The sequence below is a fragment of the Mytilus edulis genome, chromosome 12 (assembly GCF_963676685.1).
Source record: "Mytilus edulis chromosome 12, xbMytEdul2.2, whole genome shotgun sequence".
Classification (NCBI taxonomy): domain Eukaryota; kingdom Metazoa; phylum Mollusca; class Bivalvia; order Mytilida; family Mytilidae; genus Mytilus; species Mytilus edulis.
Genome location: NC_092355.1, coordinates 16610549 through 16635382, shown reverse-complemented (window position 1 = coordinate 16635382; position 24834 = coordinate 16610549). Strand labels below are relative to the sequence as shown.

The 24834-nt window shown below is 32.3% G+C and overlaps 3 protein-coding genes across 3 annotated transcripts; 2 read left to right on the top strand and 1 right to left on the bottom strand.

The window, feature by feature from the left end:
* The first annotated feature begins 3765 nt into the window (after positions 1-3765).
* LOC139497327 (uncharacterized) lies at positions 3766-8324 on the top strand. The gene is made up of 4 exons (XM_071285517.1): positions 3766-5377; positions 5710-5742; positions 6263-6316; positions 7941-8324. The coding sequence occupies exons 1-4, from the start codon at positions 4843-4845 to the stop codon at positions 8201-8203; spliced, it is 885 nt and encodes a 294-aa protein (XP_071141618.1). The 5' UTR covers positions 3766-4842; the 3' UTR covers positions 8204-8324.
* A 5939-nt stretch (positions 8325-14263) lies between these two features.
* LOC139497326 (uncharacterized) lies at positions 14264-15471 on the top strand. The gene is made up of 3 exons (XM_071285516.1): positions 14264-14581; positions 14889-14918; positions 15082-15471. Exons 1-3 carry the CDS (start codon positions 14317-14319, stop codon positions 15342-15344), a joined length of 558 nt encoding a protein of 185 aa, XP_071141617.1. The 5' UTR covers positions 14264-14316; the 3' UTR covers positions 15345-15471.
* A 5324-nt stretch (positions 15472-20795) lies between these two features.
* Positions 20796-24144, bottom strand: LOC139497325 (uncharacterized). Its single transcript, XM_071285515.1, has 5 exons — positions 24047-24144; positions 23069-23178; positions 22419-22526; positions 21616-21756; positions 20796-21054 (listed from the first exon to the last, which is right to left on the bottom strand). Exons 1-5 carry the CDS (start codon positions 24065-24067, stop codon positions 20892-20894), a joined length of 543 nt encoding a protein of 180 aa, XP_071141616.1. The 5' UTR covers positions 24068-24144; the 3' UTR covers positions 20796-20891.
* Positions 24145-24834: the final 690 nt, after the last annotated feature.

Below are 24834 nucleotides of genomic sequence, written 5' to 3'. Positions count from 1 at the left end.
CCAGACGGGCTTTTTGTCTACAAAAGACTCATCAGTAACGCTCAAATAAAACAATGTTAAAAAGGCCAAATAAAGTAATATGTAGTTGAAGAGCATTGAGTACCAGAAATTCAGAGAAGTTGTGCCAAATACAGCTAAGGTAATCTATTAATGGGGTAGAAAAAACATAGTACATGTATTCCAAAATTCTAAGTTTTGTAAAAAGTCTATTTATAAGCATGACTATATCAATGATTATTTATGTCAACACAGAAGTGCTGACAACTGGAAAAAAGTAAAATCACAAAATTAATGCACTCAGAGAAAACACTACAAGCGCGAACACGAACGTTCTGGTGAATGTACACAAAAAAATGATAAAACAAAATGATAAACAGCTATAAAAGACTCTATGATAACGTAACGGTATCAAGTTGTATTATTAGTCCGTAGAAACCGATACAGAAAAGTGTCTTTATTGAAATCAGTTAACGGTTTTAAAATAAAGTAGAATTGCACTAGATAGGATTACAAATTCGCCTCCTCAATTGACCTTAAAATGTTTGGATTTTTCCCAGTAATCAACACTTTTTTATTTTTATATTTTTTGGCGTAGCAAATCGGATGCTTTATTATAAGTATCCGTGAAATGCATCCTTTTGTTTTGTCACAGGAAAACAATGACAAGTGTAATTTTATAACGCTGGGTGTGCGATTTTTCTGTACTAGGATGTATATAAATTCTCTTTTTATCCTTTTAGAAAGTTCTGCATTCACAATTTCAAATTGTCCCCATCGTTCAAAAAACACAAGACTACCCTATGGTTGAACTTTCATTATTGAGGACGTTGGAGGCCATTTACGAAGTTTAGCAATTTTATAATCAAAACGATCGACAACCTATTTTATACTTCAAAAATACAGAAACTGTTAAATGGGGCTCTAGTTTTTCGTTCTTCAAGAAGGCGATTAAAAAAAAGCGAGTCAGACACATGAGAATTTAAAAGTTTTTTTTCCTCAATAAATCGGGTTGATTAGTCAGTATGACTTGGTGTTATGAAGCTATTTTGTCCAATCGTTCGTCAGATTTAGATTTTGTTCAATAGTTCTGATTCCCAAACATAGGGTCAGTTAGATATGACTACAAACCAACTACATATAATAAAAAACGCATCGGAATACGTACCCTAAACGTAATTTCAGACCACAAAGTTTGTCCATGATAAACGGAATGAAGCAATTGATAATACACCACTCACATGTCTCAACTTTAGAAATAACAGCATGTAAATCGTCTTCCAGTTTCAAATTTATAAACACAACAAAAATAGTATTGGCAATCACGTAATTTTCATAAGAAAAACGTCGAAAATAGTTTCGGGAAATGTAATTTAAGGTAAACTCTTTAACATTAGTTCAGCCTATATATAGATTAGCGAGCTTTCGACCTATCGACATCGTAAAATAACAGCATCGAGCAACAATGTGAACCTTTTGGGGACAAAAATCGAAAAGAGCCACATAAAAAGAGCCAGCAACGTCCTCAATAATGGAAGTTCAACAACAGTGATAATAAATGTTCTTTAAATGATGGGGATAATTAAATTTTCGTTTTTCCTGTTAAAACATTTGTATATAACTGGTCTTTTTTTTTCTGTTAGACTTAAATTGTAATTAAATGAGAAGCGTTATAGCTAAGTATAAATCGAATATATATAAAGTCCAAAGTCAAGGTAAAAGTTTAAATTTTGTATAGTAGAAAGAAATATAGATAGACAAGACAATATATTTTAGAGTCCTATCATGTTTATTTATATATGTATAATTATTTAATTGGTTATTTTAAACAAAATATTTTAAGAACTCATATCATTTGAAAATTAAAAAAAACTATCTAAGGGTATGCATGATATGGTATGAGGAGAAGAAAATAATGTATCTCGTAATTGAATTCACATTAATATACATTTTTTTTAGGGCATGTCACTTAGATATATACATGATATATGATGACCAAAAGCCATAACAACAACAAAAATAGAAGAATGGTTTTTGAACGGTGATGGTGTTGTTTAGGACTGAATGTTGGCTCAACATGGGTAGGCGAAATAAATAGAACCCCTTAGTTTGCATAAACGTTTAATTTGGCGTTCGGAGATCTTTCTAAAGGATGTCTTAATTTTTAAAAACATTCAAGCGATAAATAATCGTACAATTTGCGTTATCAAATCAAACATGTAAATGTTTTCCTGTTCCCACACCAGAAGGATGCGCTACGGATACTATATTGTAAAATATCATATCATATACATAAACAACACGTGTAAATTAATGGAGAAAATCCGGACATGTTTAGGTCAGTTGTGGGTGGAAAGTTTTAATCTAAACTGGTACAACTGTAATTCACTTTACGACCATGAATTGATTTCAATAAGTGTATTTTTTTTAAAGAGTTAAGCTGGCTAATGGTAAAAGTTTATAGCGTAACTATTTGTCCCTATGTGAAGGATTTGATGAATACAAGCCCCATATTTATCACTGCAATATGTAGGCTAACTGAAACAACTATTTCCGTACTTAAATGTATACCTTTCTACAAAGTTTATTAATTTAACTGTATGCATTAATTTCTTTGGCGGTATTTTGTTCAAGATTATGGTTGTCTTCCTGATATTGTTTGACATCTAACTTCCTTGTTTAATAAATTAGCATTTACCTTGTGTCATAACTCAAATTAATTCGGTCAGATTATAGATATAGGAAGATATGGTATGAGTGCCAATGAGGCAACCCTCCATCCAAATAGCAATTTATAAAAGTATACCATTATAGGTCAAGGTACGACCTTCAACACAGAGACTTGGCTTACACCGAACAACAAGATATAAAGGGCCCAACATTATATTCATGTGTCTTTTGTAATATATCATTTGATTGAGTAATGCCATTTCGATTGATATTATAAAGTGTGTCTTTCTATGTTGGGAATTTACACTATTGTTTCATATAAGATGAAGGTTGGAGCCTATCGAAATTATTAGATCCGCTTCATTCATATTTTGACTGTCCCTTTGGTATCTTTCGTCCCTCTTTTCTTTTGTCACATTAGGACTCATACCACTCCTTCTTATATCGAAGGATTTTAAAAGTCTCGCAATGTTTTCTTTTGCAGAGAGTAGCTACTAGTAATATGTATACCTCAAATTTAATGATGGTCGAGCCGAAGCTATTTACATGACCAAAAACATGATAAAAACTTCGCAGACCTGATAAAACCATATTTCATATCTTTGTATTTAAGGAACGAATAAAAAAACTCTCCGAAGAAAATTCAAAAGGGAAAGACCTTAATCAAATGGAAAATCAAATTCCTATACACATCAAACGAATGTATTATACCGTAGACAAAACGAACTTATATTACATTTGGTTTGATTTTTCTTGTTTCTCATTGGTTTACTTGGTCACGTATTAACCACTATATGTTTTGTATCAGGACTTTCAATCGGTCAATATGTTATATATGGACCTTTAGATTATATTAAACCTGAGACCTTGTATTCGATAAATATTATTTGAACAGGTCCATTTATAATGCATTGACCTCGTCAAAAGTCTATAATTGATAAATATAAATACTTTAAACAATTTCTATGTGTGTGAGATAGGGGTTGACTCTGTAGTAGTTCGTTTAAAAATATGAACAAGATATACTCTAAGGACAACTCAATATTAGATGAAAATAATCGCTCTAATATATGTATAAATTTATCTTACCTCCTATAGATTAATAGAGATATGATTGGTTAAAGGACTACACGTAGAGACTATGTAGATTTGGTATAGGGCGCCCTTAAAAATACATGGTTAGTTACCATATAGGGTAAGCATACTTCCAATTTCTATGTAAAACCTGCTAGGATAAAATAACGGGACAATACAGGGATTCTAGTTTATCATTATATGTTCCAATCCTCGGAAATTGACTTCAAAAAGATAGACGAAAGTTATCATAGGGTGATTTAAACTCATAAGTGATCCGTAAAAAAACTCGAACCCCACCAAAAACTAGAGGTGATCTTAGGTGCATCAGCAGGATAAGCAAGTAGTGCTCCGTGTATGACAGTTTAATCATTTATTTGGCCTTAACACATTGTTTAAATCTGTATTATAAAAACATTGGAACAACAAAAAACACTGTGTCACAGGAACTATTCACTTATCTGCCCTAGACAAGGTGTGTAAATCTGTGTTACCAAAGATACCAGACTGACAGTCAAACTCATAAATCGAAATTAAACTGACAACGCCATGGCTTAAAATGAAAAAGACAAACAGACAAACAATAGTTCACATGACATAACATAGAAAACTATAGAATAAGCAACACGAACTCCACCAAAAACTAGGGATGATCTCAGGTGCTCGGGAAGGGTAAGCATAGGCCCATTAATGTTTTCATTCTGAATTCTATTTAAGTTCTGATTGAAGGGTAATTGGAGAAATAAAGCAAAAGCAAATAACTGCAACGCTTTAAATATCATTTCAGAAAAAATGCTCAAAGTATATTCTTACATCAATCTGTAATTGGCTTATGAACTTTAAAAAACAAGTTGTGCTAAGGCATACATAGTAATATACTGCTATGTATGGTAATTTTGTTTTGTTTATTTCATTTGGTGGATGGTAGTTGTCGGGGCTGTTTAATTAATTGTTTGCCAATTTCTGTGTACTTCAGTGTCCTCTTGGCTTATTGTATATGTAAACTACCACTACCAGTTTTGGCTTGAAGCCTCATTTCATATATTGATTATCAATAAATGAGTTACCACTTTATCAGAGTCACGTGTAAGAAATTAAAATATGCGTTACAAGTTAGTCGAAGTCACGTGCAAGAAGGAAAACATTTTCCGGTGGACGTGTATAAAAAGAGGCGATATAATAAAAGTATGTATAACGCGTCTAGTTTTCATAAGTGAGACTGACAAGTCTGACAGAATGAGGCTCGTGTTTATATTCATAACTGTTTGCATTGTGACTGCATATGGCAGCACGTTAAAGTTTGAATCCTCTCCCTCTTCAGTCGATGATGAAAACGAGGTCGAGGCTCCGATGCCAGATGTAGCCCCCTCTTCAGTCGATGATGAGAACGAGGTCGAGGCTCCGAAGCCAGATGTTACCCCCTCTTCAGTCGATGACATGGAGGACGATGTCGATGATCCGAAGCCAGATGTAACCCCCTCTTCAGTCGATGATGAGAACGAGGTCGATGATATGGAGGACGATGTCGAGGCTCTGAACCCAGATGGTGCCAACTTTGAGTCAAAAGGTGAAACGGAGAATGAGTTTCAGGCTCTGAAATCAGAAGTATCTATGTTGGAGACAGAAATGAAAGAAGGTAAGTTGATTTTTTATTGAACGAAGACCCTTTTTTAAACATATATTGTTGTATTTGTCATTTTTTTCAAAGATCGGTAACTTCCAATTTATGTTTTCGTAGTTTTATCATATTTTTTCAGTTAAATGTTATCATGATTATTTTGTACTATGTATATTGATGCGTGTATATATGTATATTGATGCATGTTAGTGTGTGTGTATATAAATATACACTTGTATGTGTGATAAAATAATACAATAGTATTTGTTTTACTTATTTCAATCTTATTGAATGCTTAAATATAGTTACATAATATGTGCACCAAAATCAAATTTTATTTCTTTTTTCAGTCCGACGTCGTCATAATCACCGTCGCAATGCTTGTAAGTGTTTATTTATCATCAAGTCTGTTTACATTTAAAGAACTATACTTTAGTCAGTATTTGTATCAATAATTTCTTCTGTTTTCGGATTAAGAATCATCCGGTCCATTTATCGCCGAAGAACAAATACACGGGTCCTATAAATGATTACAGAAAACAAAAAAAGAAGTTATAAAGAATTATCTTTCATTTTTTTTTAAATAAATAATTATGTTAGAGAGAGAAATGACAGAAGGTAAGTTGATTTTTTATTGAACGAAGACCTTTTTTAAACGTATATGGTTGTATTTGTCATTTTAACGTACTTTTTTTCAAAGATCGTTAACTTCCAATTTATGTTTACGTAGTTTTATCATATTTTTTTCAGTTAAATGTTATTATGATTATTTTGGACAATGTATATTTATGCGTGTATATATGTATATAAATATGTATTTGTTTTCCTTCTTTCGATCTAATTGAATGCTTAAATATAGTTACATAATAAATGAACAAAATTTAAATTTGAATTTTATTTCAGTCCGACGTCACCGTCGTCATCATCATCGTCGTCATTATCACCGTCGCCATGGTTGTAAGTGTTTATTTATCATCAAGTTTGTTTGTATTTAAAGAACTTTACTTCAGTCCGTATTTGTATCAATAATTTCTTCTGTTTTCGGATTAAGAATCATCCGGTCCATTTATCGCCGAAGAACAAATATACGGGATCATAAATGATAATAGAAAACAAAAAAGAAGTTAAAGAATTGGCCGTTTCAGAATCTTAAGCATCATGGGTAATTTCATTGTTCGTACCCCAAAATGAAAATAACGTCACGTCATTGGTTAAATTTCCATTTGTTTCGGACACATTTAACCAATCAAGATGTTCTGGTGTACACTTTTGAGTGGGTAATGCTTATTTGTTTAAACCGATGTAGAAGCACCTACATGTCGCTCAATATTTTAGTTTTTTATGTTGTGTTTTCAGGCCTTGTGCGAGTTTTTTTGGAAGAAACTGTTTTTTTTGCTTGGCATTGTCATTTTGTCTAGATTGTTGAGTATGACTATCCCTTAGGTGTATTTTGTATCTCTTTTGTTAGAACCCGTTGTCAAAATCATAAACATATCAACAGATTTTCACCTCATATATACTAACGACTTAATTACAAACATTTATAATACATAAGCGGTTTAAAGTATACTTAATTTTTATTAATGCACGTACCATCTTATTCGGGATGGTCTTTTTCTGTATATTAAACATCAATTTTTCGATTCTCCAAAATATTTATCACAAGAAACGGTAATTTCAGGATGGTGAATTGGATAATAATTCATTTCTAAACAGGAAAGTTACGGGAACGCCTTTCACTTCTAAGCGTGCTATTGAAGTTTTCCCACTCAGTATGGATTATAACACCGACTTGAAGTGCGATGTTTTGAGTCTGTTAGGGTATATAATATGTTATGTCATTGGACATTATCAAAACAATCTCATAGATTTTAACACATTTTATTCTTCTCGGTGACATAAAAAAATATTTCATAATTTACCTACGCTGACCACCAGTAAATATAACCCGTCACTAAAAGTATTAGAATGAATGTTGTGTAATCTATGTTTGAGATCACTGCTATATATCTTGTCATAATCAGCCGTAAGAAAGATAAGTACACTACACAGCTACTTTTGGATAGGTACTACTTCTGTACCAAAAATCTGTAGTACTGGAAATCTACTTTTGATGTTCAGCACTATTTTGTTACTGTTAAAGAATTATTGTAGTATTTAGGTACCTGTATTTTACAGTATCTGATTTGTACTTGAAATTTAAGTACTACAGATTTTTGGTTGCACGGTTACATTTTCAGCAATTTAAAAGTTTGTCCATTTCAAATATCTTAAAGTTATGATGTTCCACCATGGAATACTGTGATAATTTTTTTGTGGTATTATAACAAATCAAGTACTGGAAAATACAAGTACCTGAATATTACAATAATATAAGTAAAGAAATAATACTAAATGTTAAAGGTTAATTTCCAGTACTATAGAATTTCAGTACAGAAATAGTACCTATGCAAAAGTAGCTGTGTAGATATTAAATTAGTAAATGTAGAATAGACTGAAAATAATCAAAAGTCGTTGATTTTATTACCAATGTACACTAGTTTTTCACTCTGATAAACTTTATTCATTTTACTGCTTGTAGGCGTATCTGGAACTGCACAGCTTGGGTATTCGGGTAGACGAAACAAACAGCGAGTTATGTACATACGATTTCGTAGACCTTTCCGCAGGACACCGGCTTTAGTGGTTGGAATGACCTCACTGGATACCTACAGGGGAAAGAATGTGAGGATAACTACGAATGTACTCCATCTGTCCAATCATGGATTCATTTTGCATATTAAAACCTGGGGCGGCTCGATTACCTACAATGTTGTTTACACTTGGATGGCTTGTCCCAAGTAGACTTTCACATAATCATAGTTGTACCTATTCCTCTATGAGTGTTTTCCAATTGTAACTTTCTACAAACCTCCTGTTTCGTTCTTTTTATTTCTTCAGAATAATAAAACTTCAAACAAAAGTCTTTTAAATCTTTGTTAATTAGTTACTATCGGTAGAAGAAAAAAAAATAGTAAACTATTAACAATTACTAGTGCCATGCTGAATTGTTTTCTTCGTGTATTTGCAAAAATATGCAAATTGAATGCAAATGAGGTTTATTCTGCTGGTAAAGCATACTGATTCCTTTTATTTTAAGGGAGGGGAACACGCGGTGGTGTAGTTGGGGTGAGGAGGCGGGGATACATGGTGGGAATTATCCCCAAAGTTGGTCATCAGGTGCAAAAAGCGTCATTTGAACGATTTTTTTGTTCTATTCATTGACACCAAAGACCGAGGGATGCTGATATATGTATCCATCTGTAGTCTGCATGTAGAGTGAACCTCAGTTAACACATAAATCCCGAAGAGACCTTAAGTCGGAGTAAAATTTATCTAGGTTTAGCAGTCTAAAGAAAGTCATTTAGACCCAGCAAGACGGAATTTTAAGATTCTTTTTCGATTTTTGACTTCGACTGGACCCGAAACAGGAAGTAGTTGTTTCCTATGCGTATTTCAATAATAAAAACGATCAGAATTTATATGGCTGCTAGTTTACATGAATTTTGTGGTGTATCAGCTTATCATTAGAATATCGCATCTGACCTGATTTATACCATACTTTTCTTAAATTCGCTGTTCAAGAAATGAATTTGACTATTCTCTTAAGCTCAGTGTAGTTCCTAATGATTGTACTTTTTTCATCAATTCATTTATTTTATTAAAATCTACAGCTCAAACACATTAAATAAAGGCAACAGTAGTTTACCGATGTTCAAAACTCATAAATCGATAGAAAAAACACAAATCCGGGTCACAAACCAAAACCGAGGGAAACGCATTAAATATAAGAGAATGACGACACAACATTAAAATATAACACACACAGAAACGAACTAAGCATTAGACAAAATCCAATGAGAATAACAAATATAACATCAAAACTAAATACATGAATTTGGGATAGAAAAGTACTGTGACACGTCTTATAATAATGTAAATTCACACTCAAATATAAGAGGAAACAAACGACACAAAAGAAACACAACGTTAAAATATAACACACACAGAAACGAACTATAATATAACAATGACCATATTCCTGACTTGGTACAGGACATTTTTTTAAGAAAAAAATGGTGGTTTAAACCTGGTTTTGTGCCAAACCTCCCTCTTTTATGGCCATGTTAAATATAACATTAAAATGACAACACAACATTTCATGACAACAATACAAATAAATAGAAGAACACAATTGACAAAGAAACACACGAATAATAGCTAACAAAAGGCACCAGGTTTAAAAGTTAATACGCCAGAAGTGCGTTTTGTCTACACAAGACGTACTAGTGACGTCCAGATACAAAAGTTTGAAAGCCAAAACAAGTACAAAGGTGAACAGCATCGAGGACCAAAAGTTCAAAAAAGTTGTGCTAAAAACGGCAAGGGTATGGATAACAACTGTCATGTTTCTGAGTTAGTACAGGCATTTTCTGATAAAGAATAGTGAATTGAACCTGATGAAATAACTAGCTTAACCTCTTACTGATGTGACAGTCGTATACAGTTTCATTGTATTGACACTAATGTGTGAACGAAACAAACAGTGATAATAGAAAATAATAAAAACATAAAAAAGTACCCAAAAAATAAACGTTGTTTGGCAAACACTTTTTTTTAAGAAAGTTCGTAGAAAAGTGTTTCAAGAAATTTAATTTGTAGTTAAACTCTTAAACATTCTTCAGCGATATGTACAAATCATCGAGCTTTTGACCTATTGACCTACTAAAATATCAACCTCGATCCACAATGTGAACATTTTTGGGACAAAATCTAGAAGACCAGTTACGTTTGATAATTTCTAAAGTTAAAATAAGTAAGAGGTCTATTATCAAATGCTATATTCCGTTGATTATGAACTAACTTTTTGATCTGAAAAGACATGGCGGTACGTTTGGGGTGCTTTTTTGTTTCAATATGTAGTTAGTTTATAGTCATATCATTAACTGACCATATGCTTGGGAAATGAATTATTGTAATAAATCTAACTTTGAAGAACGCATGGACGAATAAGCTTCAAGATACAATGTCATTCTGACTAATCAACCTGGTAAAATAGCTGTATTAGGCAAAAACCTTTAGAAAGTTTTGGTCATCCATGTTCTTCAAGTTCGTACATCATTTGGCCTTTTTAGTTTTTCATGTTTCAAGCGTCACTGACGATTCTTTAGTAGACTAAACGCGCGTTTGGTGCAAATACAAAATATCAATCCTGGTAACTATAATGAGATTATTCATTTTTGAAATTGCAAAAACGTATTGAATGGCCAGCAATGTCCCCAAGAATGGAAGTTCAACCATAGGGGTGATATTGTTTTTGTTCAATCATTGGGACAATAAAACACGTGATTTTCCATTTAAAAACATGTGTAGATAACTGATCTTTTTTTGTAAGATTCAAATTGTTATCTGATGAGAAGTGTCATAGCTGAATATTAAAAATATATATTTGTCCAACGTATGTATGTACGTAGATTCCTCCGTTTTTGGAGCACCCCTCAACAGCTTCAAGAGTACAGTAGAATCCGTGTACACTCCCTTTCGGGAATAATTGAGAGTCAAAGTGAAAGTTAAATGATTGAGAAGTAATATGGAAAAATATAAATTTAGAATTGTGTATCTTGGTTATTTTAAAAACAAAATATTTTAAGAATTCTTATCCTTTGAATGATTTATGTTTTTCATCTTTAAGAGTATACATGATATAATACGAGGAGAAAAAAGTGTGTCTCGTATTTTTAATGAAACTTATATACAGTTTCCTGTGTGTTATAGTATGTCACCTAAATATATATATTGACCAAAAGCTTTGCCATTATTCATAAACACAAAACTTTGATAGTTCTAAAACATTTCCAAAAAGGAAGGATAATATTTATTTTATGATGATGGTTTACTTTCAGAATGAAAGTTGGCTCAATATGGACAGGCAATATAAATTAAAGTTTTCATAAATAAAGGTAACAGTAGAATACCGCTGTTCGAAAGTCATAAATCGATTGAGAGAAAACAAATCCGGATTACAAACTAAAACTAAAGGAAACATATAAACTATAAGAGGAAAACAACGAAACGACAGAAATACTGAAGTGCAACAATAAACTAAACGACAATGCAACACACAAAGAAACGAACTAGAAGATAAAAACTGCCATTTTCCTGACTTGGCACAGAACATTTTTAAGAAAAAAATGGTGGGTTGAACCTGGTTTGTGTCTAGCAAAACATCGAGCTTTTATAGCAATAATAAATATAACACTACAATGAGAACATTACATGACAGGACTACAGTACAAATAAATTAAAGAAATTCAGGACAGTGAAATACATAAATAAGCAAGACAATACAATAGTTTATTTCGAGATGCTAATAGTTATCAAAGGTACCAGGCTTATAATTTAATACGCCAGACGCGTGTAACGTTTACAGAAGACTCATCAGTGACGCTCAGGTCAAATAGTAATGAAAGCTAAATAAAGTCGAAGAGCATTGATGACCTAAAATTCCAAAAACAATCGTGACAAATACGGCTAAGGTCATCTGCCTCGGATAAGAATATCTTAACTACATAGAATAATTCATACATTTGCAAACAGTAAACATATAAAATTGACCATAGGATAATATACATGTCAATACCGAAGTGGTCACTAACCACAGAATAAAAAGAAACACGTAAAGCAACCTAGGTCAGCACAACAAACAGCTAAGCAGAAACACGCATTGTCTGCCACACGACTGGATCGACGCACAAAAGTGACGTCACAGGTATTTTTTTTTTAATTTCTAGAAATTAGATATAGTTCAAGATGAGGTTTGTAATTATGATGTTCGATGTTATTTAATAACAATAACAATTACAGTACTATTGAAATAGTAGAGGGGTTAGTAATAAGATAACAAATTGTTATATCTAGCTATGTCGATATTTCTTCTTTATCAAACTTAAACAAATACATCGTTTACACTTAGTTGCTTAAATTTTTTAATTTGACGTCTATAGATCCTTCAAAAGGATAACTCCTATTTAAAAACACGCAAGCGATTAACAATCATTCAATTTGCGTTACTTAATCAAACATGCAATTGTTTTCCTGTTCCCCCACAATAGGATGCGTTACGGATACTGTATTGTGAACTACCGTATTATATACGGAAATAATATATGTAAATTAGTGGGGGGAATCCAGACATTTTTAGGTCAGTTGTGGGTGGAAAGGTTGTAATCTGAACTCGTACAACTGTAATTTACTTTACGACCATGAATTGATTTCAATAAATACAACTCGTTTTTATATAGTTCTACTGACTTATGCTAACACTTTATAATGTAATTTTGTAAAAGGTACCCTACTATGGGAAATTAATCAGACATTAACATTAGGTAAACTACCCTCCTTTAAGAGACGACTAGTCCGACAATCTCTCTGTCTCTTGGATGATGCTACTTCGAAAGGAGGATAGTATAACTGACCTAATAATGATTTCACGGTTTAGCTAACCAGCAATCTAACCAAAGATATCACCTTTGCCTGCACACTCAATGAAATCGACTGTAACTCACGAGTAAGAAATGACCTAAAACCGTAATGGCTGAAATTTAAAAACGAAAAACAGACAGAAACCGTACATAATGCACAACATATAAAAATAAAGACTGAGCAACACAAACCCCCGCAAAAACTAAGTCTGATCACAGGTGTTCATGAAGTGCTCAAAAATATGACGCAGGTTGTGTTGCTGACGTAAGTATAAAACTGGTGATAAGTCTAATGCTATATGTCACATTCGGGGGTAAAAAGGGATAGGATTGTTGTTACGACAAGGTTTCTGGTATTTAAGATGTCTAAGCAATACTGATCCACATGTTGTGCCTAATGTGTTGTTCATGTAAGTATAAATGCAGATAAAAAAAACTAACAAAAACATACCAAATTATGTATTTTTAGCAAGAACTATGAGGAATCAGAGGCAAACTTTTCAGGGTTTCCCATATTTGAATACTAAAAACAGTGTATTGCTTTGATATTTACAAAAAAAACAGTTGTTTGAAAAATATTAAAAAAAGTCATGCATTAGTTATATCACTTTCAAATATTAACTCTCAAATAGGTACTTCACTTTAAGTATACCACAATGCGATTGTACTAACTGAATATTTTACCCTGTGCACTTAATAGATATGTATTGAGTAAAGATGTATCATGTTTATGCTACTTGCTTTATTTTTTTTAAATTGACTTCTTCTTCTTCATTAGTCCGTATTTATACAAATAAACTAGTATTAATACATTTGTTAAAAACTGTTGAGCATGGAAAAAAAATATAACTTACATATACCCAAGTCTTACAAAGCGGAGCGCAAGAAAACCACTTTTGAATTACGAAATTGGTCTGTAATGAATTTTACTTTTAATCCTTTCATCTGTATACATGTCTTATAGGGAAAGTTCAATGAACAAATATGGGACAACTAAAAATATGTAAAATCTCATCTCAAAGTATTATCCAATGTAAATCTGTTATTTGGTTAATAAATTAACGAGTTAATGCTAAGGCGTACATTTTGATATATTGCTGTTGTATTCGTTTTTTTTGTGGGTAATGGCTGTTTATTTACTTATTTGTCCATTCTAGTGTATGTCTACGTTCTCTGTAAATATATTCTAAATGCAATTTTTAAACTCACACTACCAGTTTAAGCTTGAAGTCTCGTTTCATACATTGGTCAATAGAACTTGCGTTACCAGTTTGTTGAAGTCGTGTGTAGGAAAATAGAATATGCGTTACCAGTTTGTCAAAGTCACGTACAAGAAGGAAAACAATTTTCGGTTGACGTGTATAAAAGAGAGGCGATATAACAATAGTAATTATAACGCGTCTAGTTTTCATAGAACAGCCTCAGAAGCTTGACACAATGAAGTTTGTGTTTATATTCATCACTATGTGCATCTTGTCTGCAGTTGGCGGGAGTGTGGAGTTTGAATCCTCTCCTTCTTTAGTCGATGATATAAAGAACAAGATCGAGGCTCCGAAGCCAGATGTTGCCCCCTCTTCAGTCAATGATATGGAGAACGAGGTCGAGGCTCCAAAATCAGAAGAAACCAAGTTGCAGTCAAAAGATCATATGGAGACTGAGTTTCAGGCACTGAAATCAGAGGTATCCGATTTGGAGACAGAAGGTACGTGTACTTTTCGTTGAACTCAGACACACTTTTTAACATCCATCGTTTTATTTGTCATTTTAACGTACTATTTCAAAGGTCGGTAAACCTCAATTTATGTTTACCTATACGTATTTGTCATATTTTATTTTCTCAGTTAGGTGCTTATCATTGTTATTTTGTTAATATTAATAAATGTATATATGTGAATATTGGTTGTTTAACAATACATTATTATTTATTCTCCTTCCTTCAATTTCATTTAATGCTTTATATTGTAACATAATATGTGCAATTAAAATGTTATTCTTTCAATTTATTTCAGTCCGACACCGACATTACCGCCGCCATGGTTGTAAGTATTTATCTATTAGTTTTTTTTGCATTTAAAATATACTTAAGGTGGGTTTGAGATGGGGGTCTTAGCTTGGGGGCAGTTACTGTTGTATTGGCTTAAGTCACTCAAATGTGGTTTTTTGCTTTGATAAGTTTAAAGTATTTCATTTTACTGTTTGTAGGCATTTCAGGAACTGCACAGCTTGGGTATTCGAGTAGACGAAACAAACATCGAATTATGTACATACCATTTCGTAGACCTTTCCGCAGGAGACCTGCTTTAGTGGTTGGAATGACCTCACTGGATACCTACAGGGGAAAAAATGTGAGGATAAAAGCGACAGTACACCATCTTTCTGGACATGGATTCATGTTCAAAATTGTATCTTGGGGCGGCTCGATTACCTACGAAGTTATCTACACGTGGATGGCGTGTCCCAAGTAGACCTACAAAGAATCAGATTTGTACCTATTTCTCTATGCGTGTATTCCAATTGTGACTTTCTACAAACTCCTTGTTTTTATCTTGTTATGTCTTTAAAATAATAAAGTTTTTCTCAAATACTTTTAAATTTTGTAAATCAATTTCTATCGGAAGACAACATATTAAATATTACAAACATTTCGTGACGCAAGCGATTTGTATTTTGCGAATTTCGCAAAAAAAAAAACGTAAATATAAATCGTTGAAATATAGAAAACTTTAATCTTTCTTGATTTCAAAAAATCAAGTAAATTTGAAAATTGCAAAATCAAATCGCCGTTAAGTGGTCTATGAGCATCAAACATGAAATGAGGTGTGAACAACAGTATGCAGAGTTTATCAACTAATTATCATTTTATCGCTTCGGACCTGATTAATGCCGTACTTTTCTTGAATTTTGTGTTCGTAAATTAAGAAATGACACTGACCATACTGTGGATTCAGTTGTTTTCGTAGGTACCAATTTTCGTTGATGCAGTAAAACTTGCATATTCGTGGATATTTAATTTAGTGAGTTTGCCAAAGTCTGTATATCAGTTGGAACAAATTTGTTATTCGTTGAACATTTAATTTCGTTGTTCACCTTTACCAACGAAATCCACTAAAATTGGTACTCCACGAATAATAATAATGAATCCAAAGTAAAAGAATTTGGCTACTTTTCAATATCACTTTATGACATGTACTTCCCTATGTTTCTACTTACTACAATTTGATCGTCCTTGCCTTTCAAAATCTTTAAGATTTAAGATTCCTGATTGAGATATATCTAACTGTGTTATATCTTTTATTACAAGTTGAAGATATATGGAGGTAAACAAAGTTTCAGATATTTAACCTAAATACGCATGTGTAACCTATTAGAGGAACTGTGCACTGATACAAAATTAGCAAGAGGAAAAGGGGGAGGTAAATAAACTCAACCAATCTAGAAGAACTAAAAAGTAATAGGTTAACTTTAGGCTGAAGAACTATCACATTTTCTATCTGCAAACGTTATTTTTTAGTTTAAACATATTTTATTTGCCTAAGTATGCAAAAGGGATTGGACACAATTTATTCAAACTTATATACTAGTAGTCATATATACGTTAAATATAAATGCATATGGTAAAACAAACCATTATAGGTCAAGGTACGGTCTTCAACACGGAGCATAGTCTCACACCGAACAACAAGTTATAAAGGCCTAAAAAATTACTAGTGTAAAACCAATCAAACGGGAAAACCAACGGTATAATAAATAAAAAAAACGAGAAACGAGAAACACTTATGAACCACATAAACAAACGACAACCACTGAACATCATATTCCTGACTTAGAACAGGTGCAAACAATTGCAGCGGGATTAAACGTTTTAATTATAGAAAACCTTCTCTCTTTTCTGAAACAGTAATATAACATCACAACATAGAAAGACAAGTCTGTACAAAACCACAATCAACCGCGGAGTGAACCTTTATTGGAATGACAGTCCTCTGTACCTAAGTTCTATCTGATACGGAGTGGTCCCTTTTGGATTGACAGTCCACTTGTAATTACATGCAAATGGCAGATATGGAGATACAACATTCTCGCTTTGCAGGTGGGGAAGAAGACGACGGTGAATTATCTTCTGGGTTGGGTTCTAAATGGTTTACTTACATGATATGAACAATTCAGACTTGGGCATACTTACATGATATTAACCAATCAGAATTGGGATTACTTACATATGAACCAATCAGAATTGGATATACCTACATGATATGAACCAATTAGAATTGGGTTTACTTACGTGATATTAACTAATCAGAATTGGGTTTACTTACATGATATTAACCAATCAGAATTGGGTTTACTTACATGATATGAACCAATCAGTTTGTTATGTTTATTACGTAGAGTACCTAAAATTGTTTTACATGGATTTCGATTTTCACCTAATAGAGCTGATCAGTATTAAGATTATTATTGCACCCTTGTAGATTTAATTTTCGAAAATTTGTCAGATTATGGTTTCAAATCAACTAATGTACAGCTGACAAGACAATAACTCAGTATTTGGAATGAAATATGCCGAAACTGTTGACTTTTCCGCAGTTCATATGTTATACTTAGTTGTTTGAAAGGTGTTTATGATCTGTTTGTGTAGTTTGTGACTGTCCGTTGTATGTCTTCGTGTGTTTTCGTCTGTTCTTTTTCGACTGGGAGTTTTTTTATTAGTTCGTGTATTCTTTAATTTAACCAGATATTTTCAAAATTTAATTTATAAAAGTTATAATCATGTTCAGTGATTATGGTGGACAGTATTTTTCGTTGCCAATGTTTTATGCACACCCCGACGGGAACATAATGATTTGATGTAAAGATGAACCATACTTTGTTTACTAGACTGACATGGTGAGCATGATTTTTACGTCATATTTACCAATTAACAGTGAATTTTTGGAATATTAATGCTTTTCTACCCCATGAATATATTACCTTAGCCGTACTTGTCAAAACATTAAGAATTTTTGTCCTCAAAGCTCTTCCTTCAACTTCGTACTTTTTTTAGGCCTTGTCAACTTTTTTGGATTAGAGCGTCACTGATGAGTCTTTTGTAGACGGAACGCGCGTCTTGCGTAAATACAATATTTAATCCTGGTATCTATGATTAGTTTATTGACAAAAAGAAATATTTCACTACTTGGTCAATTTATCCATCCGACAAAGTTTTTAGTTTTCTTCTATAAAAAAATCAAATCATAAATAAAATGCAAACATATACATTGCATACATTAGTATAAAAGTCAAGTATGACAATAATGCTCAATACAATTTTTTAAAAATAACCGTAATGACATAATCAGTTTTCACTATTTTTATCAACAGGTTGACAGACTAAGTCGTTTTAATCATTTAATGTCACGTCATTATCAAGTTTTGAATTAGTGATAACCAATTTAGAAAAAGCTCACCAACATGTTGAAAATAATAAATAGAGGTTTTTTTTCCGTGAAAAAGAAAATTAATTTTTTGCTGTTAGAATGGTCCTCATTTATTCCATATTTCTTCAAATTACGGTAATACAGTCCTTAATTTATAAATTGCATATTGCTTAGTATTAGTATTTCTTATTCAAAGTATTACAAAAATGTATTTGTTTACTTTATAGTGTGTAAATTCATGCATTACATTCCATTGTAATTAGTTTTGATGTTGTTAGGATTTTTTTCCAACGGCGTTGACAGTGTCGCGTCGGCTTATAAGTTTAAAATGTACCTTAGTATCTCCCGCTCTTTTTTTCCACATAATTTGTATATCTATCAGACTGAGTGTCGTTTAAGACGTAATTATCATGATTTTGTTTAGGAAACACCATGCTGTGCTTTGATCGCACATGTTGAAACCTTTTTTTATAACTAGAATGTTTTGTGTAATATTTTTTTTTTGTCGATTGACTTACACTTGACATCTGCTTTCATTTCTGTTAATGAATAAAGGCAACAGTAGTATAACGCTGTTCAAAATTCATGAAAGAGGGGCAAAATATACCAGAGAGCCATTCAAACTCATAGATCGAAAATAAACTGAAAATGCAATGGTAAAAAAAGAAAAAGACAGATAAACAATAAAACACAACACACAGCATATAAAACTAAACACTAAACAACACGAACCCCACCAAAAACTAGGTTCATCTCAGGTTCTTATGATTGGTAAAAGTCATTTATAAAGCTCTAAAACGCAACAGATTATGCCAAATTGTCTCGTTATTCCAAAGAGACTATCTATATATCTGCAATAACCAATAAATTATTTATTGGACTGATAAAAGAGGGACGAAAGATACCAAAGGGACAGTCAAACTCATAAATCTAAAACAAACTGACAACGCCATGGCTAAAAATGAAAAAGACAAACAAACAACAGCACACACGACACAACATAGAAAACTAAAGAATAAACAACACGAACCTCACCAAAAAACTAGGGGTGATCTCAAGTGCTCCAGAAGGGTAAGCAGATCCTGCTCCAAATGCGGCACCCGTCGTGTTGCTTATGTGATAACAAATCCGGTAAATAGTCTAATTCGGTAGGTCACATTCATGAAAGGGAAGGGGATTGTAATTACGACGTAAGGAACATATCCGATATCATTTGTGAAACGGTTATTCCATAACGGTCAACCAACTCGTGATGGCGTCCGTAAAATTTACGAAGGGATGATTTCTACTTCACCATTTGGAAATCTTGGTTTAATAGCTTCCTTGTGAGCAGCAACCCTCTATCAAGAAAATCATGATAGGAAATGCAAGCACGGGAATATCGTATCAATTGGGAGATATATACCCCGTATGCAGGTGCTGCTGGAATGTTGCTACTTAGAAATGGAAAGTTCACAATTGGAAAGCTGAAATCATCTCTTTTGTCGTAAAGTTTTGTTTTCAACCGACCCTCATTGTCAATTTTTAGATGTAAGTCAAAATATGAGGCCGACTTAACTGTATCTGTAGTATCCTTTATCTCTAGCTCGATTGTATAGATGCGTTCCACATAGTCACCAAATTTTGCATTATTTAGTGAAAGAACATCATCTATATAGCGAAAAGTAGAGTTAAAGGATATTGCTAACTTCTTATCTTTCTTCCTAAGAAGTTCCTGCATGAAGTCAGCCTCATAATAATAAAGAAACAAGTCGGCAAGTAGAGAGGCACAGTTTGTTCCCATTGGAATGCCGACAGTCTGTTGAAAAACACGTCCTCCGAACGTAACAATTATGTTGTCAATCAAGAAATATAATATCAGTTTCAGAGAATTTTTTGTTCGAATCAGAGTGATCCTTTACAAAGTAGGATTTATCCCTTCCTAAGACAAGATACTTGTATCTACGTTGGCCATTCTTTTTTACGAAGCAAAGCGATAAAAATACCATGACAATACTTTGAATGATTTATGAAATGACGTAATCTCGTTGTCAATAAAAGAACATATTTGACAGACCAAAACCATATTTCTGATAAGTAAAAATAACGTCACTTCATTGGTTGAATTTCCTAATGTTTTAACTAATTACAAAATGTAAGTGTACTATTTTGAAAATACTACCCCGTATGCATCAGATCATGAAATAGCGAATTTTATATTTCCTAACTTTTGTGTTGAGTTGTTTTGCTTCAATACTGCAGATTGGTTCAATTTTTGTGTGTGTAATTATTGTGCTTTTATTTTGTGCTTTTATGCTTTGTAACTTAAGAAGGCGACTACTTAGATTAAAGTCAAAGTTTTACATTTGATTATACATAGTTTTTTGTATGATTGTAATTGTCGGGTTGGCTTTGCAGCGGTCAGCAAACTACATATCACGTCCATCAGGACACCACATTATGGGTTAAAGGATAAAATCTTCAATGGCTGGGACATTCAACAACAATTAAAAGTCGATATTATATTGAGATGTTATTCTCTATTTTTAATTGATACAGGATTATCTTTTTTTCGATCAAAATTGTTCTCTGTCTGTCTGTCTGTATCACTTTCTCTCAACATTTAAATCTTTGACATTCACAACACTGAGGCAATTTAAACCATCTGCGACTGAATCCTTTTCCTGGACAATAGGTCCATGCTACGTAGCCCTTGTAGTTCGATGGTGTACATCGGTAGTTTTTAGCAGGACATGGTAGGCCTTGGCATGATTTTGTTCTACAAATATACAGTAAAGAATAATGTAAATTACGTTTTATTTCCGTAGGGAATTGATGCAGATATATATAAGAAAATACAAAAACAAATGTTAAAAAGGTTCATTTCCTACAGCTTAAACTTCTTAGTTATAAATCTTTTATCTGTACAAATTTATTCTATCAACAAATCGAAACGATAATTTATTGCATTATTCAATTACGCAGTTCAAACAATATATTTTGAGGTTTTTATTTCTTGTAAATACGGCCTGTACTTAAAATTAAAAGTAATTTAAATGGGGGGTAAAACGACTGACACCAGTTGTGTGTGTAGATATACATCGGTTGTCTTCTCCTGCATGAAAACCTTTTAATAAACTATCCGTCATATTTGTACTTATGCACAAACAGCGTATGAACTCGGAGTATTTTAATACATTTTTATTATGTTTGTACTTACGCGCAAACAGCATATGACGGCGGAGTATTTTAATAAAATTTCTATCATATTTGTACTTGTGCGCAAACAGCGTATGAATGCGGAGTATTTTGATAAAGTTTCTACCATAATTGTACTTACGGGCACACAGCGTATGAGAGTGGGGTATTCCACCATCTATTGAGAATCCAACACTTTCCCAGACTACTGTTTAGGAAATGCCATCCTCTTGGATAGACTGTGACAAATGTGTGAGGGCAAAGGGATGACGACAAATGCGAACTGAAAAATAACATTGCATGAAATCAATTTTTTACTTTGCTTTTTGTACTGAAAAAAATAGCATGGATGAACGATGGGCTGATTTTTTTAAATGTTATGCTCTTTGATAGATTGTGACAAATTTGTGAGGGCAAATTATGTAATGTATAATATAACATTGATAAACTATGAGCTGACATTATACGATTGAAATTAAGAGATTCAACGAAACACTAAGACAAGCAAAGGTCACACATACAATTGTTCTAATTAAAATATTCCTTTTTTATATCATTCTTCCTTTTAATAGCTTTGATCTTCATTGTTAACTATCTTATTTTTTATTGTTTCATTTACATACACTACGACACAGTCAAAGTGTATAAGTCTTTGACCTGTTTAGCGATAGTTTATCGGATTTAGAGAAACAGTTTATATACAGCTTTATGCAATGAAGCTCACTTTCAAATATACTGGATCCTCCCCTGTTCCTGTCTACGCCGTTGCTTAGCAGGTAAATTGCTTTGATTTTGTCTGATTTTGGTAAGACTATACTTGACAATTATTCATGAAATTGAAACTTCATTAGCCGAGACAGAAAGGATGAATGAGAAAACTGGTGATAAATGAAAGAGGAACATATGGATTTTTAAAGATTGAAAAGAGTAAAGGTTAGTACTTACACAGGCAGGAAGTCGTTTTTACTCAAAGTTGCCATTTCACCGGCATCTTTATCGATCAGTGCTTTTGTGTCCCGGTCTAACTTCTCATATGCACCTTCTATTTCAGCTCTGAAAAGTGTAAAAAGCAAGTGGGTTTTCATTAAAATAAGCTCCTGTTGAACTTTGATGTATCAATTTAGCATTTGCCTTTGTGCGTGTTTGTGAATTCAAAAGCAAGACAAATTCAATGTTTGTAACGTCCAGTATTACACCAAAATGGTGTTTAATTAATGTATTTGTGGTCCTGTATGGCTACGATATCATATTTTTTTTTTAATACAAGAAGTTTGCTTCAATAAAAAAAAGCTTCTGAAAGACGTAAATAAGCAAACGACATTTGCAACAATGGATATGTGTTTCTGCAATATTTCATAAGCCTAGCCCAAGGAATTATAAATACTGTGGATTCATTTTTTCTTGGGTATCAATTTTCATGAATTGAGGAAAACTTGCATTTTCGTGGCTACAAGAATTCATGCAGTAAATTTAATTAATTGCAACAATATTACCCTTCCCTCCCAAAAGAAATAGAATTAAAACAAACACCAAACGAATATCAATTTCAGAAAGATTTTTGTTGTTTTATATCGTTATAATGTTTTTCAACTTACTTTGGATAGCCCCTTTCATCTTCTAATTTTCCTTGAAATGGATCTTCAGTTTTTGCATCTGATGCACAAATCTGGCAGTTGACAACAGCAATAAAACACATCACAATCCCCTATAATAAAAATACTTAATTTCAATGACCGGCCGAAGAACCAATAAGTGGTTGAACGGTAAGAAACAATAATTATTATTCTAAATAAACTTATCATCGATACCAGAATTAAATTTTGTATTTACGCAAGACGACCGTTTCGTCTACAAAAGACTCATAAGTGACGCAAGAATAAAAAAAAGTTTAAAAGGCCAAATAAAGTACGAAGAAGAGCAATGAGTACCAATATCCATTATACATAAAAATAATAATAAAAAAAATCTCCTTGTAGTTAAGAACAATTCAATGTAATGCTACAGTAGAAACATTCTGCTTTGAATCATTTATTATCATTTTATAGTCATTTTTGCCGCCTACGAATCATATTCTTTTTGTAAACACAATGCCTTAATATATAATATGTGATTTAATCAAAATTGTTCTTCATTGATATGCATATTTTCGTTTCATTAAACGTTAAAAAAAACAATCAATTAATATATTATTTCAATTTAACAGTTAAAGATTGTCGAGCATTAGCAACGGCTAAAGAAGGAACGATGCCTTTTTTTAATTTACTATTGAATAAATAATTTCACACGAAAACAGTTCCAATTTCTAAATAGTTATTTGGCTGTACTAAAACGTTTGATTTGAACAAAAGCAAGTGTCGAAAAATTTCAGAAACTCAATTCTAAAATTCCCAAATTTTATTCCGATCAGGTCACCAGAGAAAAATTATAAGACAACTTATTTTTTTAAATAATGATAAAATCATAAGTATTTGAAAAAATATTCAGTTAATTGAGTATATATCTATTTATTAATTTCTAAATCTAAGTACATGGTTAGTCATATTTTAAAGTTTAGAAAATATCCAATTACTTACCAAAATTCTTAGAACAGCCATATCTGTGATTTCTATTCTTGAATGAGTCGAGTGTTGTATGATTTGAACTTCGCGGTGCCTTGCCTTTATATCGAAGTAAGCTTAATTTCATTGGATAAAGTATCAACAAATGGAAATTTATGTAAATAATTTAATGTTTTGTCATCGGACCATAAGAAAAGAAATCGACATTACAAAGGAGTGTAGATAATATCAGTATACAAGTTAATGGATAATAAGTATGACATGCGCCATCAGGCATGAACTTCTTTATTGAATATATACGTCAGTAAAGCAAAACTGATTTTGTTTCCGTAAATAATCCTGGTTGTAAAAAAAATACATATTGCTTCAGCAGACTCCATAGGGAAATACATTTGCATCTACCTAACCTATAAAATGTGTTAATTGAAGATCAAAAGAATCTCAAATAAATTTACAAAACTATGGTAAACAGGATCAATTAAAATTAAAACGAAATGTGTGTAGGATTGGAAGATTCGCATGTGTTTTCTTTTTCACTTGTTTAGCAATGTTCACAGTACTTCCATTTTTTTTAATTTTTTTTGGCATATCATACTTTACTAAATACAGATGACGCTTACATTTATTATATATTAACACAAGTAATTCTCATTAAATGATTAAATAAAATAATTAAATACATACTTTTCAGTATAATCACGAGAATAAAAATGATTTTTTTAAACAGTTGGTGGGACAAAAAGTGTCAACATAAAACATATATATGTCGTCTAAAATATGCTTTTCATTAAAAAAAAAAAAAA

Bases quoted from the DNA above. Each gene is read 5' to 3' on its own strand.
- LOC139497327 (XM_071285517.1), top strand. From the start codon at position 4,843: ATGCGTTACAAGTTAGTCGAAGTCACGTGCAAGAAGGAAAACATTTTC. The intron at 5,743-6,262 runs GTAAGTGTTTAT...ATTTTATTTCAG, and splicing joins TAATCACCGTCGCAATGCTT to TCCGACGTCACCGTCGTCAT. The intron at 6,317-7,940 runs GTAAGTGTTTAT...TACTGCTTGTAG, and splicing joins TTATCACCGTCGCCATGGTT to GCGTATCTGGAACTGCACAG.
- LOC139497326 (XM_071285516.1), top strand. From the start codon at position 14,317: ATGAAGTTTGTGTTTATATTCATCACTATGTGCATCTTGTCTGCAGTT. The intron at 14,582-14,888 runs GTACGTGTACTT...AATTTATTTCAG, and splicing joins ATCCGATTTGGAGACAGAAG to TCCGACACCGACATTACCGC. The intron at 14,919-15,081 runs GTAAGTATTTAT...TACTGTTTGTAG, and splicing joins ACATTACCGCCGCCATGGTT to GCATTTCAGGAACTGCACAG.
- LOC139497325 (XM_071285515.1), bottom strand. From the start codon at position 24,067: ATGGCTGTTCTAAGAATTTTG. The intron at 23,179-24,046 runs GTAAGTAATTGG...TTTTTATTATAG, and splicing joins TGGCTGTTCTAAGAATTTTG to GGGATTGTGATGTGTTTTAT. The intron at 21,055-21,615 runs GTAAGTACAATT...GTATATTTGTAG, and splicing joins CTCTCATACGCTGTGTGCCC to AACAAAATCATGCCAAGGCC.